General features: G+C 34.1%; 2 protein-coding genes across 3 annotated transcripts; one reads left to right on the top strand and one right to left on the bottom strand.

Annotated features, from left to right (window-relative positions):
- Positions 1-1,339: 1,339 nt before the first annotated feature.
- Positions 1,340-11,194, top strand: LOC106710957 (netrin receptor unc-5). 2 transcript variants are annotated; one of them, XM_045678350.1, is made up of 10 exons: positions 1,340-1,586; positions 3,715-4,167; positions 7,258-7,436; positions 7,544-7,622; positions 8,038-8,199; positions 8,464-8,604; positions 8,950-9,084; positions 9,294-9,423; positions 10,691-10,806; positions 10,918-11,194. In XM_045678350.1, exons 1-10 carry the CDS (start codon positions 1,514-1,516, stop codon positions 11,082-11,084), a joined length of 1,635 nt encoding a protein of 544 aa, XP_045534306.1. In that variant the 5' UTR covers positions 1,340-1,513; the 3' UTR covers positions 11,085-11,194. The 2 variants fall into 2 exon arrangements, with proteins under 2 accessions (XP_045534306.1, XP_014358636.2); XM_014503150.2 differs by having other exon boundaries at positions 9,303-9,423.
- A 6,009-nt stretch (positions 11,195-17,203) lies between these two features.
- LOC123721078 lies at positions 17,204-17,650 on the bottom strand. Its single transcript, XM_045678384.1, has one exon. It carries the CDS (start codon positions 17,648-17,650, stop codon positions 17,204-17,206), a length of 447 nt encoding a protein of 148 aa, XP_045534340.1.
- Between the last annotated feature and the right edge of the window lie 225 nt (positions 17,651-17,875).

The raw sequence follows: 17,875 nt of genomic DNA on the forward strand, positions 1-17,875 counted from the left end.
AATTGTAAAAATTTCCGATGTGTTTGAGTTTGTCAAATAGTATTCTAATGTTCGTTTTATTTTTCGTTCAAACTTCACTCTTCTGAATCTTTTTTAACAAACGAATATAGATATATACTTATAGATATATTCCGTTCTTTTGTTTTCTTTAGTCGAATGTAGAATTTTGTCTATCTGTTTGTAAATGCTGAATGCATAAATAAAAAAATAAAATAAATATCACAGAAAAATCAAGCATAAAAGATAAAATCTACTTCAAAGCAAAAGACGAATCACTTTTAAATTAAGTAAAATGAGCTAATTATGCTACTAGTTCATCTTTTTTACACAACCCTTATTTTGTTAAACTAATCTATCCCATTATCGGCTCGTTTCATATCCGCCGACTCGATTTTTTCGGCCGAGCACGATTCTTTGGTGATAGTGGAATCCCACTCCAGAGTTTCCCAAAAGATGTGAGTAGGATCCCGAAGAAAGTGTGGCCAACCCAAGACCACTTGTGACGTCTTATTTGGTTACTTATCGGCGATTCTCAGCAATTTTGCAAAAGCTGACATCTATTGGATAACACAAAAAAATTGTACTGTAAGGTCGTTAACGTTCAGAGCTATCTGTTGTTGGATTGAAATGCAACTTGGAATTACCATGAAACAGTTCTGCATTTCATTACTAGATGGCTCTAGTTGTTTTTGCATTCACGCCATCTATCTCAGTTATAGAGTACTGTGTGCCATTAGGTGTCAACAACGACATCTGTTGAACTAGTAAACAAATAATGCCACATTTTATATTTTAACCTCTATACATGATAGGAGATGTCACTAGTAGTAACAGCGTGAATTTAATAATTTACGCAAAATTTGTTAAAATTAAATTACTTTGTTTTTTTATTGAAATTTATAATTGGCTGACAATCATTGCACTTAAAAAATAATTGTCTAAATAAAAAATGTCATACCTATTTAACTATTTGTTTTCGATAGTAATATTGTAAGAGGTTCTATTTCTAAGTACTTAAGTAGATTAAAAGCAGGAAAGAATTTTTTACCTCCTTGAGTCAATCAAAGTTTTATTAGCTCTATATGAATTAAACTAACTCAACTTTTTCCAGTAAATACTCCGTATTTCACACGCTCTTTTCACAACACAATGAAACGTAAAAGCAGTTAATTAAAGTTAAAAAGCTTCTTAATTATACCATTATTATCGTATGGCAGTCATCAGACATGTGTTCCCGTCCCGTGACACACACAGGGAAATAACTATAACCAAGCGTTGATTTTCGATGTTGTGTAAAGAAAAATAAAAGCCGACCGGCAGTTTGGCGTCGGCGCTCGAAGGGAAAGGGTGTGTTTCATGATCCGTGCATTCGAAAGCGATGTAACGTGCCGAAGTACTTTTGTAACATAAATATTATACAATTTTAATGAATATAACATAAGTGCAAATGTAAATACTAAAAACTAGTTTTGTGAAAATTTCGATCCCATTTTTAAGTGAATTTTTAATAGTGATGTGCTTTGAAATAAACGTTTTTGCGACTGTTCTTTTGATTGTATCGTTTATTGGGAAAGTTAGAAATGGAGGTAAGGAAACAATTACATTAAAAAATAAGACTTTATGAAATCATCTAATGGATTTATCTAAAGATTAATGAACAATACAATAACTGTAAAAATAAATAAACAAACCTACGTACTAAAAGGTCACAGATTTCCTGATCCTTTTAAACCAGGATTAAGCAAGGGCTATTCTCATTTCACCGAGATTATTAGACCTTTAATTTGATTGTAAGTCGTAACCCTGACCATTAGGAAGGGTGTTAAATAGCCTAGTGCCCCCACGTAATTTAATCAAAGGTTTTTATGCGCACATAATCGTGAATTGCTTAGGACATAAACATTTATCTCTCCACGTATTCTATCTTACTTCTTACTAATATTATAAATGCGAAAGTTTAGATTCATTGATGGATAGATGGATGTTTTTTTGTTGTATTTCCGGAATGGTTCAACGGATCTCGATGAAATTTGGCACAGATGTAAAACCTAATCTGAAGGTTCACATAGGCTACTTATTAGGTATTTTTTATTCCACGGTCTCGCGAGCGTCAGCTTGTTTATCTTATTTTAGCCTAGCTAAATAATTCGAATCTGAAACATCAATACATGGCTAACATTAAATTATTATTGGTTTTAGTTTTATTAACATGCAAATGGTAAATTAATATTTTGACACATGAAAAAGCTCAAAAAATTGTAAATGCTTTCACAAATATTTCAGAACATCTTTCTGTTAACACGTTCATAAAGAAATCCTTCAAGTTAATAGAAAGGCGACAGGCGAAAGTAGACAGCTAGCTCGTAGTATTATGAGTATCTTTAGTAGTATATATAAATAACTAAAGAAAGAAGGGTCGATTTTATAACATTGTGTTTGATTTTAAAACGCACGATCTCATTGTGAGATAAATGTTTAGTGATCGTTTTCATTGTCTGAGAACCTGGTATCAAAACACATTAACAGTACATATTAATTTAAAAGTGAAAATCTACGACTACGTTCGAAAACCGTAAATTATGGTTAAGAAAACTTTTGCAAACAAATAGGACATATTTTAATCTCTTTACATTTATTTCAATTGTTTTTTTTTTCAAATTTTATTTTATAAGGAAGGATGAAGAATCAAAAATAGTTATATCTCGCTCGTCATATGAAAGATATCGTCGGATGTAGCTGTAAGGCGGAGACATTCATATTAATCTACGAGCAGTTTGCTTCATTAGAGATATCGCTCTTAAATTCTCTGTTAACTGTTTCCTGCCCATACGTACTACCGGGTGGTCTTAACCTTTCTACAAAGTTACAATATTTACATAATACTACTTATATCATCTAACTGTATTAAAAAATTTGACTCTTTTAAAGTATAAAACACTTAAATTATATTTAGACGATTATTAGGATTAGAGGATTTACTATTTTCAACAACGTACTTGTATCAAATATTCAATTTTCCATCTCCATTTGATTCATTTTGTCACAGACGTGTCATCATATAGTTTGATATATGTATATGTGATCATCATCATCAGCTCACTAAACGTCCTCACAGGCTCGGAGACTACCTTAATTTAGGGGTGACTAGGCCATAGTCAACCACGTTGGCCCAGTGCGGGTTGACTTCACACATATTGGATTTCTTCTCAGATATGTGCAGGTTGCATCACGATGTTTTCCTTCACTGTAAGAACGTCGGGTTATGGTATATGTTATAGTCATCAGTAACTTTCAACATTTTAACGCATTGCTTTTGCTGTAATTATCTGTAATTATTATCTTAAACACAGGTGCGTTAAGCTCTTAGTCGAGTTGCAATTGAGGCCTTTAAAGGTCAAACTGCGGCAGTTGAAGGAATAAAACATTAATTTATGCCAATTAGTGCCAGACAATTTGAACGGATATCGTTTATTAAGTAATTTTAAAAGGCTAATCAGTGAATGGTCATTGGACCTGTATAATAAATAAGTACTAATCTTGAGATTTTAGTATTTGAGACAGTTTATAGAGTTTAGTTCATTTAAAATGCACTCAAAATGTATTAATTTATTTACATAGAAAATAAGAGAGAAGAATTTTTAAAGAATTTTTGAAGTTTTCTTTAAATAACAACTTGGTAATTTTAAGTTATTAAAAAGTACTCATTGTTCACAGGTCCAGAACACACCACTGAAAAGGAAACGCGGCCCGAATACATCCATCCGGACGGTCTACTCAACTTCGACCCTTACCTCTCTGATTTCAAGCAGGAGGTAGAGGAAGACGATTACATACCACTACCAGAGAACGACGAAACAATCGACGGTCTACCAATCTTCCTTCTAGAACCAAAGAACTCTTACGTATTACGAAGTAAGCCAGCGACACTGTTGTGTAGGGCAGCGAATGCTCTGCAGGTTTATTTCAAATGTAATGATGTCAGAGTGGATAAGACAGTACAGCTGGAGCACGTCGACCCTCAGAACGGCGTGCGTGTGGTGGAGGCGGAACTGAACGTGACCAGGAATGAATTAGACGAGTACTTCGGCGGTCGCTACAGCTGTGAATGCTACGCCTGGAATAGTCGGGGAAGGATAAGGAGCCAGGCAAACTATATTGAATTTGCTTGTGAGTTACTTTGAATTTAGTTTAATAGTCCGAATTGTAAACCGCTGTTGCGTATATAGTTTGGCGGATTATAACATGTGAGGTTTTATACGGAGGTCTCATAAAATCAATAAGTTTTATTAGTAATTTTTTATAGCTACAAGATGTAGCGACTTGCTTGTTTACGGATATGAGTGTCATTGTAATATTTATTTATTTCTATTTAAATTCGTCGAGGAAAGTTACATTAAACGTTATAATTCTGAATATAGAGTAGGCGTATATTTAGTACATATGACTGTTATTTTGACAAGTCCCAGTTTCAAACTGTGTCTGTATTAATTTCGTACAATTAAAATATGTTATGTCCATTTGCCGTTGAATCGAGCTATTGTATGGAATGCGGTCATGACTACAAATAGTCTATTTTACTAACTGTCACTTTAACTAATTAATATTTTTGGACTGTACACTCGATGACAAATTTATAGGTACATACCGAATAACAAATAAAACAATAACGTTTCACTACAGGGAATAAAATGTCTCCAAACAAGATGCTACAAATTATATTTAGGGACAGGAATATTCGCGAAGATGTGATATTATTATAATGCAAAATATCAACATAGATTATTACTAGTCATTGATAAAATTATAAGTTATCTTGCAGCTTTTTCAGTAACAAATTAATTTAAAGACATGTCTTAATATTTAACTCTGTGGAGTTCAGCCACAGCCTCCCGACTTGCGGGATCAATATGCTAATTCTATCATTACGTACCGCTAGCAGTCTGTGAGTAACCACGAATGTAGTTTATTATTTTTTTATGTAAAACGCGTAATTATTGTCATGTTCTTGTCCGTGGAATTAACTACAACAAACTTGGTCAGGTAACGGGAGAAGCTTCCCTTAGTATTATAAATGTCATTTTATTTATCGGTTGTTACAAAAAAAAACTTTAGTATGTTGGTAACGATTTTCTTTTAAGAAAATCTACTTAAAAAATAAGTTCTAATATTTAGAAGTAAGTAATAACCGAATAACGGAAATTTTTTTGTCTTCTTGTTTTAAGAATGTTCCATGTAATAGGAAGGTGTTTTTAAAGTTAGAATTGATGGCTTTCTGTGTTCCTATGAAAAGACTTATCTCAAAGTTTTCTAATGAAAAAAACCGTACATGTTTCACACATTAAAGTTGGTATAAGAAATGCGAAGTAATGAAGCGCAACACAATAATGAATGTGAGAATAAGTTTATACAACGGGTTTCCATCTTTAACTTCATTTCTCATGAATACTGTCCGGTTTTCTTGATTTAATTTAAAAAGCGTTTCATGTATCACAATGCATAGTTTTTTATTTGTAAGGGAAACGTATGTATGTATATTTCGTTTTATGAGTAACTAGCTTTTACCCGCGACTCCGTCCGCGCGGAAAAAAAAATAAAACGGGGTAAAAATTATCCTATGTCCGTTTCCTGGTTCTAAGCTACATGCCCACCAATTTTCAGTCAAATCGATTCAGCCGTCCTTGAATTATAAATGGTGTAACTAACACGACTTTCTTTTATATATATAGATGATAATGAAGGAAAAGCACAAGATGTAATTTAGTTTGTTGAAATGAATAAAATAAATAAATAATACAGTGAAATAAAACAAACTGGCCAGCAAAAAGTCAAGGAAATAATATACGTTTTGTTTTAAAAATACAATCTATATTCTAAATTTAAAAAAGTAAACATAAAAGGGTGATATTAAGTAGGTACCATAGATAACAGGGAATTTTCTTTATATTATTCTTCAAAAATGTTTCTAATCACCTTAGTTTTTTTAGTTGAGGTATTTTTGATTTTAAAAACTATTAGAATTTTCTGTTTGACATTTCTTCATTTAGCTCGATAGGTATGGGGTTTGGAAACAATTAAGCGTGTCCCATTGTCTACAAATAGTTGCCCCACGCTTTAGGGAGTGAGGCCATCATTGTCACCGTATATATATCCCGGTACAGTCACGACGAAAAATGTTCTAATTAACTCACAGCATTGAGATACGTAGCAATTATTTATCCGCGTCAAGACTGTTTCTTGAAATTTATTAGAAAGCGTTTACTAAACATTAATAATGTTCGTTTCTGTATATTTTAAGGAGTGCTTAATATTTGTCTTTAGTTGTTTAAGAACTCATTAATTAAATAACTACCCTTGGTGGATAATCAAATTGTAACTATAATTTTTATTCCTTAATTACAGTAAACAAAAAATAAAGATAATTAAAGCATAAAAAATCCATGTTTAATAAAACGGTTTAAAAGATTAAAATTAAAGCTTAAAAAATCAAGAAAATCGTAAAATTTAACTTGCACAGATAAGAGCTGGTATAGTTATGCGTCGGTATTCTCAACCTTTTCTTGAGTGAGCGTTTTAAAAAAGGAAAAATGTAATAATTTTTAACGAGTTGTTTTTTACTCTATCATCCCGCGTCTTCGGAGGGGTCGGTATGAAACGGAACCATTAAATAGAGGAAACATTATTTCCGCTCGTTAAGTCGAGCACTTTGCCATTTGATAAATGCTCACTAGCTTTTATTTTGGATGTTTCGGGCGAGGTCGACATCGTGGAGTCGCAGCGGCGCGGCTTAAATGGGTCGTCTCGATGTTCACTCAATATTAATCGACTTTATCGTCTTCTTAGTATTTATTTTAAGATGCAATATGTCATAACTAGATGTCAGTCAGTAGGTTATTGTGTGATTTATTTGGGGTTTTTATTCAAAATTGATAAGTAGCTTGAAAAAAGAAAGAAAAGTCAATCTATCTAGATATAAAATACTTTTTATTTCTTTGGTCCTAAAACAAAATATACTTCCTTTTATACTTTTAAAGAAAATGTTTAATACTCCTCTTAATTAGCATTAAACTTAATGAGTTGCCGTGTAATTTTATACGTTTGCAATTAAGTTAACTTATATTGCGTTGAAGGTATACTCTTTGCGCTTATGCAATTTTTATAGCTTTTACGGAGTAGCATATTAACATATGTTTATTACACAATGTTTATGCACCACACGTATAACCTTACAAGCAATACATACTGAACTCTATCGCGCAGATATTAAGAAGCAATTCGCGCAGCAGCCACAGTCGGCGACAGTGGAAGCCGGGCGGCAGGTGATGTTCCGCTGCGGGCCGCCGCCAGCCGCGCCACCCGCTACCATCAAGTGGACGAGGAACGGCGTCACCATAGAGGCTACAGACGAGACCTTAGTACTGCCTAAAGTCGGCCTACAAGTGAGTAAATAATCAAGAGAATTAACCCATTTTCGTTACATGGTTCAACATGAAAATTCTGTTATCAAATGTAAAATTAACTAAAGTAGTGTTTTTGTCGTATGCAGGATATAGCCAACTACAGCTGCATAGCAGAAAACATAGCGGGGCGTCGTGAGTCGGAGGTGGCTGTGCTGTCTGTCTATGGTAAGTACGAGTACGTCCTGCATTCGCTTTGATTTACACTCCGCAGCGTTCGCGTGTCTGACTGTGCCGCAGTGTTCCTGTCACTGTCCACTGATAAAATATTCAATCCTTACACCGCATGCTTTGTTAGAAGGGACAGTGTAATATAACGCGAAGAAAACCATGCAGTATTTAACTTGCGGTTTTAACTAGTCAGTTTTTTTGTGATTATTTAAATTGCACCAAAACAAGATGCCACTAATATTTTTATGTCGATAGAAAAGTAATAAAGACTAGCTGAAACACTTGATCGATTGTTAGAATTTGCAATGTGTTAGGTTAGGTACTTATTAGGTATACCCTTATAGGGTATTTAAAAAAGGAGGACATTAGGGTGGTAGTAAGAAGTGATACTTCAGTAAACACATTTGTGTAGTGAATGGCGGTTGGTCGGATTGGTCTGCATGGTCGCCGTGCCGATGCGGGTCGGGTCGGCGTCGTAGCCGCACCTGCAGCGAACCCGCCCCGGCCAACGGCGGCGCGCACTGCCGAGGACAGGCCACGCAAGGCGATGAGGATTGTGCCAGATGTCAGACTAGTAAGTCCAATTATTTGAACGTGCATTTTATAATTATATTAGCTGAAGTTCATACGACAAAAGAAAACATTGTGATGTAATCTGCATATTCCTGCAATGAAATTTAAAGATGTATGTGAAGTCAACCGACCCGCTTTGGGCCATCGTGGTTGATTAGTCTAGCCTAAGCCTAGTCACTCTAGCTTAGGGTAGGCTCGAGTGAGATATATATTCGTCGACGACTATGTTAGTTTCTCTAAGATATTAACGTGTTAATATCGTTAGACAGTTGGTCTTCGTGGGGCGCATGGTCTGCGTGCAGCGCGGAGTGCGCGCGGTCTCGGCGGCGGCAGTGCGCCGGCAGCTGCGCCGGGCCCGCTGCGCAGCACGCCGCCTGCCGGGACGGACTCTGCGCCGCGGCTATGCGTGAGTCACGTTACTTAACTAACTTTACCTAAAAAATATAAAAAAGAATAATACTTATTTTTTAATCTTAATCTTTAATAATCTTTATCTTTAATAATATTCAAATTGTTTTTCAAAATTTGTAATATTTTATTTTTGTTATTTTTGTAAGTGGCTAGTTATTGTTTGAATTGTAAGAAATAACAACATAAATATATTATTATTGTCTCTCGGATTACTTTTAGATCGATTCAATTAATTAACAATATCAAGAACGTCTTTATCTTTTTGACCTCTCCTTGGAGAAGTTTACAACTCATTATAAAAGTAATATTGAAGTAATTTGAGTCATAGATAAATTTTTAGGTATATACAAGAACAATGTGACACTGTACGTGGGTATCGGGATAACAGTCGCCATGTTGGCGGCGGGCGCTGCCGTGTTGTACGTGTGGTGCCGCTACCGCGCCGCGAGGCCCGGCTACACCGCCGCTAGGACAGGTACACACTTACTGCCGCACTCAGAATCCTTAAATGGTCTCTAAGGAAGAGTAAACGACTACGAAACGTATTTTAGTAAGCATTAAGCAACTCTATCTATGGAAGTAAGACCTATGAACCGATCTCTCAGTTGGAGCTAACCTTTCTACATATAAAACCAATTTCACTATCTGATCTGGAGTGGTTGTTCATTAAAATGACAATGTCAGTGCACCCAGGTGTGCCGAAGTACAGTGGGCGGGACAAGAGCAACGCCGCGCCGGATCTCACGCGGACCTGCAACGAGTACTGGATGCAGAGGCCCGACAACCACTACGACATGCCTCAGCTTAGAGATAGGTCAGTAAACACTATGTTATACCACAAACCAAACTGCAAACCAAGACTTTTTATCACGAGTTAAAATGTCTTATTCGATTCACCTGCTTGTGAAATGGCATTTGATTTTTTGCCATCTTTCGTTAGAGGAAAATACGAGGAAAATATATAAATACATACATGTTTTTTTAATGTTATAGGCCCACATCTTACTTATATTATAAATGTGAAATTTTAGATGATTGGATGATTGTTAAAAGGTATCATCAGAACGAGAATCTTAATGAAATTAGGCACATAGAACATAGTCAAGAAGAATACAACATAGCCTATTTGTAAATTTTTTCTTTAATTTCGCGCGGACGGAATCGCGGGCGACACCTAGTTTGTTATATTTGAATCTGTGATTATTGTTTAAGTAATGCGAACAAACATTAAGGGCAATTTAAATTGAGCCTGTTCTAATTAGTCGACAAAATAACAGTTATTCTAGAACAAGTAAAAAATAATTTTGTGCGCAGCGAGAATGTATATTGCGGCAAGTACGACCTACTTGCGTATGAGATATTGTTGCGAATGTAGGGTTTTTTTATTTTTATTTAATTTCTATTTAAAATACGAACTAGATTGTTTTGTTCTGCATCGGAGAACATACAAAAAAAATATATTCTATAAATATAAAAACAGAGAAATGATCTTTAATAAATTGAAAAAAAAAAATATCTTTCTGCAACGGAACAACCAAATTATGGTTTTCTTTTTGAAGTCAACGTGTCCATGTTTGACGCTGGACATCTGACATAACTGGCTATTAATAAAGTCTGTGATGTGACACGTTGTTTGTTTGTATGTTCTGCTTCGACCGTGAAGTTGTTTATTAGCAAGCGTATCCGTTCGGTTTTTCTTGTACCGGAATCTTGTAGTATATGCTAACATCGTATATAACTTATTTTTAAAGTTTTTTAATATGCACATTTTCTTTTATACTGAAGGAAAATACGTGTTACTTGATATTTCTTTCTAGGATAAAGTCTTTTTAGGATTAGCATTTGTACAATGGACATATAATTTGGTATTTAAATCGTTTTGTGGCACTAAGATTTTCGTTTTTCATTTACTTATTTCGCTAAAAGAATTTTCGTTATGATAAATATCTGCAGTCTATGTCAATTTATCTTTAACTTTTTAAAGAATATTGGGTAGAATTAAACTATATTTAGTTCATTGTAAAACAGACAACTTATTTTCAACATACACACTGTAAAAACTAATTAATGTTGTGTGTTAGTTACGCATCACCGTTCGGCCACCGCAGCCGGCAGCAGTCTTCGGTCGGCAGCAACCACTACGAGATGAAGCCCTACAGCCCCTCCGGCGACTCCGCATCCAGCTGCTACACCAACTGTAACAACTAAACAATTTCTACTTATACGGCCTAAATCAATACCCGATCCCTGAGATCTATACGACAAAAAAAAATTAAATAAAATATTTTTCCTCATACTTCTCTTTCAGCGCGGACTATGACGTCACGCTCTAGTGAGTGTTCCTCCTCACAGCTGGCGGAGCTGGTGACGTCATCACCGACCTCACACTCCAAGGTGGACGTCGCGGTCACTCTGCCTACAGGCTCGCTGGAGACCAGCTATAGAGATAAGATATGTCTAACTATTGTTAAGTAATTTTTTTTAAATTATATGAACCAACTGACATATTAGTCTTACTCAGAGATTAATGCACTGTTCAAGTAATTTGTTCACTCTGAGTACGGCAGTTATTAAATTATTCTGGCTTATATTTATATCGAAATGTAAAATAAAATTTGGTGTTATGTTAGTTGTGGTATTTTATATTTAAATTGTTTTGACTTGTATTTTCTATAGGAAAGTGAGGGTAATATAACGACGATATTTAATGCTGTAAAATTATAACTTTCAACGCTTTGTAAGTTGAACATCTGACTTTGTGTTTTTTTTAACGTGTATTAAAAAGAAAAAATATAAACTATGTTACGAATATATTTGAAAATCATCCACACTATTTAAAAAAATGAATAAGTTCGTTGCATTTTAATCGCATTTTAAATATGAAATTCGTTGAATTTATTTTTTTAAATGCTATTTTTTGTTCATTTGTAAAAATAAAATACATTTTGAAAAGAAAAAAGATTTAATTACTAAAACACAATTATCTATTTTAATAAATCTTATTTTAGCTTTTAATGAAATAATTTTATTAGTAATTCTTAAAATTATTTATCTCAGAGGTTTTTTAAATTTAAATCTATTTTAAGTTTTATAATATTAAATGTAAATATAAATAATACAATATTTGCTAATTATTTAAAGCCTGTTATTCTTGAAAAAAAAAAATTCTCACTTTACATTCTGTTAAAGACTGAATATAATTCATAACAATTAATTACTATTAAAATAACAAAAATGTACGCATTTATTAAATCGCCAATGTATAAGTATTTTATATTACGTGAAAGTTAAAAAAATCGTAGTAATTGTAAATAAATCTTGTAATTTAAAACTGTGATATTTTATTAAATAATAAATATACAACTTATGAGTTTTTTTAAATTACCTATTAATATTTTATAAGTATGGCTTAAATAATCTACCATTTAATAAATCAGATATAGGAAATAGTTATCGACATCAGGGGACATGTAAAAAAAAATCTAAGCATTTCTTTTAGATTGACCAATGAAGACGTGATAGGTAAAAAATGGTAGGACGCTACAAAAACAATGACTCAGAAGCTTAATCCAGGATTATTATATATTTTATGTACTAAAAAAATTGTTAAATAGTTAAAGTTGAATTACAGAGGAAAAAAGTGTTTTTATAAAACGATTGTGAGTGTAAAAGATTTTATACACAAATTAAGCGTAAATTCCTAATTAGTTTTTATATTAAGTATATTCAATCTATTTTTATAAATAGAATCATAGAAAACAGTTAAGAGTAAATAAAACATAGTATCTACATTAAAGATTGCAAATGGACTGGATAACAATACTGTAAAAAAATTGCACTGAAAAACACTGTAAACTGTTACAAAGTAATGTTACGAAGTATATTGGCGTACCGGATAGACGGATAGACTAAATTAAATTAAAAACTTTAGTGATGTGACACTTTTAAACAAACAGAAAAGTTTTCTTTACATGTTAAGACAAACTTGTACGACTTCGTAATAAGTCAAGAGAACTGGGGCATGCATTTAATCTCACTTAGGTCGTGCGATGTTTACTATTTTATTTAAACTTTGACAATATTACTTTTGATAGAATTAAAAATAAACCTATTTGTTTACTTAATGAATACTGATTATACAAAAATTACACAAATACATAAATTTTGTATGAAACGAGATATACTTATTAAAGTATATCTCGTTTCATACATTGATTTCCTTTGTTCTGTTTAGATTATTGACTAATGTCAATAATCTATAATAATCTAAAATAAATGAAAGATTTGAAGCTTTAAAGCTTTTTCAAGAGAATTGAAGTAAATATTTACTAAACATTTCAAACCAAAAGAAACATTTATGACATCTCTAAAATACAATTTAAGTGTTGTTTAATTAAAGCTAAAAGTCATTAAGATTTTAAATTAACAGTCACAGAGACGATGTCGAATGACAAAAGGAGTGAGAGAGTAGTTTAATGGCAGTCAGTCTCCAATCGCTGAGAGCACTCTTTTTAATGTGCACGGTAAAAAGAAGTGTGGCCGATATGACTGTCCATTAACTGGTATCACCATCAATATAGTAAAAGACTGTCCCGTAGACTGTTTTAGTTCAAACAGTTTATCATAAATCGCACTGTGAAATTAGAAGAAGTATATATCATACGTAGTCATCATCTACTAGCCTTTTCCCACTCATTTAGGGTCGGCACACAAATTTTTATAAACCTTAAAGTTTTGGCTTAAGTTTTTTGCGGCTGGCCGCGTGCCTGTCGCCAACTCTAACTGGCAGGTATATCTTAAAATTAAATATAACTTAAAATAAATTTAATATTATAAATATAACACAACTTCAAATACTATACGTATAAATAATACGGGTAAATTGTAAAATTTTATATAGAGCAATTACCAGTGTCTTCTATCTCCAATAGTACTTGATTTCCATAAATCCCATAATGGAATCAGAAAACGTTTTTATCATACTTGAGGGACTCTTCCATTGTTGTTAAACTGGAATTCAATTATACTCGCTTTTATACAAAAAATCATATCACAAATTGAAATGCATACATTTTAGCTGTCTTAACTTCAAACTCTTCGAGGTTATTCTTAATATAGTATACATAGTCACCCTAAGCGGCGTTATCGTAAATATTTTACAACATGGATTAATATTCATGGCTGACTATCGGAGCGTGCGACATGTTTATAGCTTCAATTCTACAAAATGACTCCTTACGGTCGCGACACAGTAAAAAGAAACAAATAGGTCCTGGGAAATGCAGCATAAGGGGGTATATTTTTATGTTTCATTCGAATAACCTAAATTATAATAAAAAAGTGATCGGAAACACTATTATCATATCTAAATATACGTTATAAATATATGTACATTTTAAAGATAGTGTAGAAATTTTCTCTTGACCATTCTGGTCGTTTGGTAAAATATCGAGACTGCTTAAGACAAATCTTAACATTATGATTATAATTATTTATAGGATAATAATTATAAAAATTCCAGAATATTCTTTTTGAGATTTGTTTACATAGTGTGGTATCTTTCTACTGACAAAACTATTTTTTATTTTTTTTTATATCTATAGGTGGCAAACGAGCAAACCACCTGGATTCGCCGCAATAGCGAGGCGATCGTGGCCCATAGACATCCGCAAATGCAGATACGTTGCGTACTTTTAAAATATTATTATTACTATTTACTATAACTAAAATAAATCCTAAAGCAAAAAAATTGACGTCACCTCTGGTGTCGGAGGCTCCGGATACATGACCTACGGAGAGCTCGTGCCTTAAGTGCCATATAAAAATAAAGCACATCAAAAACCTCATTATAGCATCCGACCACCCAATAAACGTAATCTCTCAAACCTTTAGTGCAATACGGCTCATCAAACAAGACATGTATTTACACTTTACGATTTTTGCGTCCGTGTTCAATTTACAAGAAGATTAGTACTGCTATGTAATAGGTCTTTCATGCTTTATTCATCGAACCGAATCCATCAATACATTTATGTTGATAGTTTTACTAGCTGATACTCTTTTTTAAACAATTTTTAGTTAAAAAACATTTTTATGATTGTATTGAGCATAAAATATTTGACCACGGAATTATAATTTTGAGGCTGTCGTGTCGTAGTCGTTACGTTTGCAGAAAATGCTCATATCTTTAAGTAACAAATCAAAGTGTTATTTCTGTAACACGCCATTATTCAAAGGTACAGAGTAACTTCGTTTCAGTAAAATATATTGCTCAATAAATTATAGATATAATATATTACATTTGTGTGTGGCCTTTAGTTGTTTTAGTGGCTAGGATAATAAGTCGACACGAGTTTTGGATATGATTCCACAACAGAATTCGATAGTACCATCGTAATATTCTTTTATAGTTCTTATAGTGTACATTTTTAGTTAAAATATAGTTTAATTTTGTTAATTTAGTTTTAAAATTATTGAATTTTAATTAGTCAAATTAAGGATTTGTATATAAGACGGACAGTGGCGCAGATCACGCAACATAAACGAGAAGAAATAATTTTGCCAATCTAAACTGTTTTAAATAATATCTCTATAATTTAAATACTCTGTGCTCAAGTATCTCGTACATAATTTAAGCGGAGGGTACATCGAGTTCAAAGTTAACTTTTAACTGAACACATTTCGATGGGTAATTGGAATAATGTCGCAATGGATATTGCGACAGTCTTCGGGTTAAGTCAGATTCGGTATCTACGGACCTAAATACACCTTATATATTTTTTTTACTTAATTCTGATGAAAAATGACAAAAATAGAAAAATCACTTTGTACATTAATTGTTTGTTCCTGGTAAACGTTTAGAAAAATATTACTGGAACAATACGGTTATGTTGAAAGTGAAATTTTTGTTTCAATTTTAGACCAGCAATTGTAATTACGGCTTTCTTCCAGGGAATAAAACATGTAAACATTAAACGCACTATACATTACTGTACCTACTTTGATGTTAACAGATTCGCACTAAACATTGCTGTACCTACTAAACTATCGTTGAGTCGTTACTCAATGGCAGCAAATATTAAATCACGCACAAGACTACCAAACTATAGTTATTTTATTTGTATTACTGAAGATAATAATCTACAATAATTATTTTACAATTTTATAGTCATCTGTTCATGATTCGAATTAATGTACCTGTGTCAAAATTTTTGTTTTCTGATATTTTACAAATGACATGTACTTAAATCATGATCATCATCAACCTGCCCTTATCCCTATGGAGGGTCGGCACAGTATGTACTACTCCTCCATACATCTCTATCAGACGTCATATCTGAATTTACCCCCTTCTTACGCATATCCTCTTTCACACAATCCATCCATACTTTCTTTGGTCTTCCTCTACCTTTATAGCCATCCACATTCAATCTCATTACTTTTTTGTTTATATGATTATCATCCCTCCGCATAACATGTCCAAACCACGCTAACCTTCTGCTCCTCAATTTCTCGATAACTGGCGCTACTTTCAAACTTCCTCTGATATGCACATTCTTAACTTTATCTTTTCTTGTCACACCACACATCCATCTTAGCATACGCATCTCAGCTACATGCAATCTTCTTTCATCCGAAACCTTGGTGGCCCAACATTCAGATCCGTACAATAAGACAGGTCTTACTATTGACTTGTAGATATGTCCCTTAAGCTTGGGTGGCATTCTTGGATCACAAGTCACACCGGTGACCTGTCGCCATTTCATCCAATCTGCATTTATTCGGCTTTTCACATCCCGGTCAACACCACCATCGTATTGGACGAGTGAACCGAGGTACTTAAAATCGGAGCAGGTTGGTAGGTCAACACCATTTAAAGCGATTGGAGAAAAGCTGGTCGGACCACCAAAATCGCAGAACAAATGTTCGGTTTTGGTTCTGCTGATTTTAAGACCAGCTCTCTCCAATTTATCTCGCCATTTTTCCAACCTGCTCTGCACCTCGCATTCATCCTCCCCGACAAGCACGATGTCATCAGCATAAAGCATACACCAGGGTGCTTCCTCCTGTATGTCTGATGTTAGCGCATCCATTACCAGGAGGAAGAGATACGGACTTAAAGCCGAACCCTGGTGTAGGCCTACCGAGACACCAAACCTGTCACTATCGCCAACAGCGGACTGGATGTGTGTATTGGCTCGACAATACATAGCACGAATAAGCTGCAGGTATTTCCCAGGCACTCCTCTCACTTTCAAAGCCCACCACAAAACCTTCCTCGGAACCCTATCGTATGCTTTTTCGAGGTCTACAAACACCATGTGCAGGTTTTTATGCACACGTCTATATTTCTCGCAAAGTTGGCGAATAGCAAAAATGGCATCCGTAGTCCCCCGTCCTGGTGTAAACCCAAATTGGTTCCGAGTTACCTCACTCTCCTCTCTTATTCTTCCGTCCACCACTCTCTCCCAAGCTTTCATACTGTGTGACATGAGCTTTATTCCTCTATAGTTGTTACAGATTTGTATATCACCCTTGTTTTTAAAAATTGGCACCAGCGAACTCCTACACCACTCATCTGGAATCACCTTTTCCTATAACAACTTGTTGAAGAATAGAGTCAGCCACACCAATCCGTCCGCCTTTAGGAGCTTCCATACTTCCACTGGTATTCCATCCGGCCCAACTGCTTTTCCGTTCTTCATACCTTGCACCGCTTTCTTTACTTCATCCACGCTAATCTCTTTCACCATACCAATATTAACCGGCACTTTTTCCAACACTCCACTCCAAATATTCTCTTCGTTCATCAATTTTTCAAAATAATCCTTCCAACGCTGTTTAATATCATTATCATCCGCCAATACATTTCCTTCATCGTCTTTAATACACTTGATGTGGTTTACATCTCTTGCATTCCTTTCTCTCTCTCTTGCTATACGGAACAGGCGTTTTTGTCCCGGCGGGCTGTTCAGGGATTCATATAATTTATCTTGTGTCTGTGCCTTAGCAGTTGCGATGGCTTTCTTAGTAAATGTCATGTACTTAAATGTCGCAGATAATATATATTTATTAACACCGAAATACGAGTAAAACATAATGGTGACATTTTAGAGAAATTTACACGTTTAGACGTTGTTTCTACGTATTCTACAGCTGAATCTGCAACTCTTCCTGAATTACAAGGAGCTTACAACGAACCGGTTCCTGTGTCGAAAGCTCTGTACTCTGATCTACTGAGTCTTTGTAACAGTCATGATATTCCA

This window comes from Papilio machaon, chromosome 6 (genome assembly GCF_912999745.1).
Source record: "Papilio machaon chromosome 6, ilPapMach1.1, whole genome shotgun sequence".
Lineage (NCBI taxonomy): Eukaryota > Metazoa > Arthropoda > Insecta > Lepidoptera > Papilionidae > Papilio > Papilio machaon.

Excerpts from the sequence above, each read along its gene's own strand:
- LOC106710957 (XM_045678350.1), top strand. The coding sequence starts at position 1,514 with ATGTGCTTTGAAATAAACGTTTTTGCGACTGTTCTTTTGATTGTATCG. Across the intron at positions 8,200-8,463 it reads TTGTGCCAGATGTCAGACTA|ACAGTTGGTCTTCGTGGGGC; the intron begins GTAAGTCCAATT and ends TAATATCGTTAG. Across the intron at positions 8,605-8,949 it reads ACTCTGCGCCGCGGCTATGC|GTATATACAAGAACAATGTG; the intron begins GTGAGTCACGTT and ends ATAAATTTTTAG.
- LOC123721078 (XM_045678384.1), bottom strand. The coding sequence starts at position 17,650 with ATGACATTTACTAAGAAAGCCATCGCAACTGCTAAGGCACAGACACAA.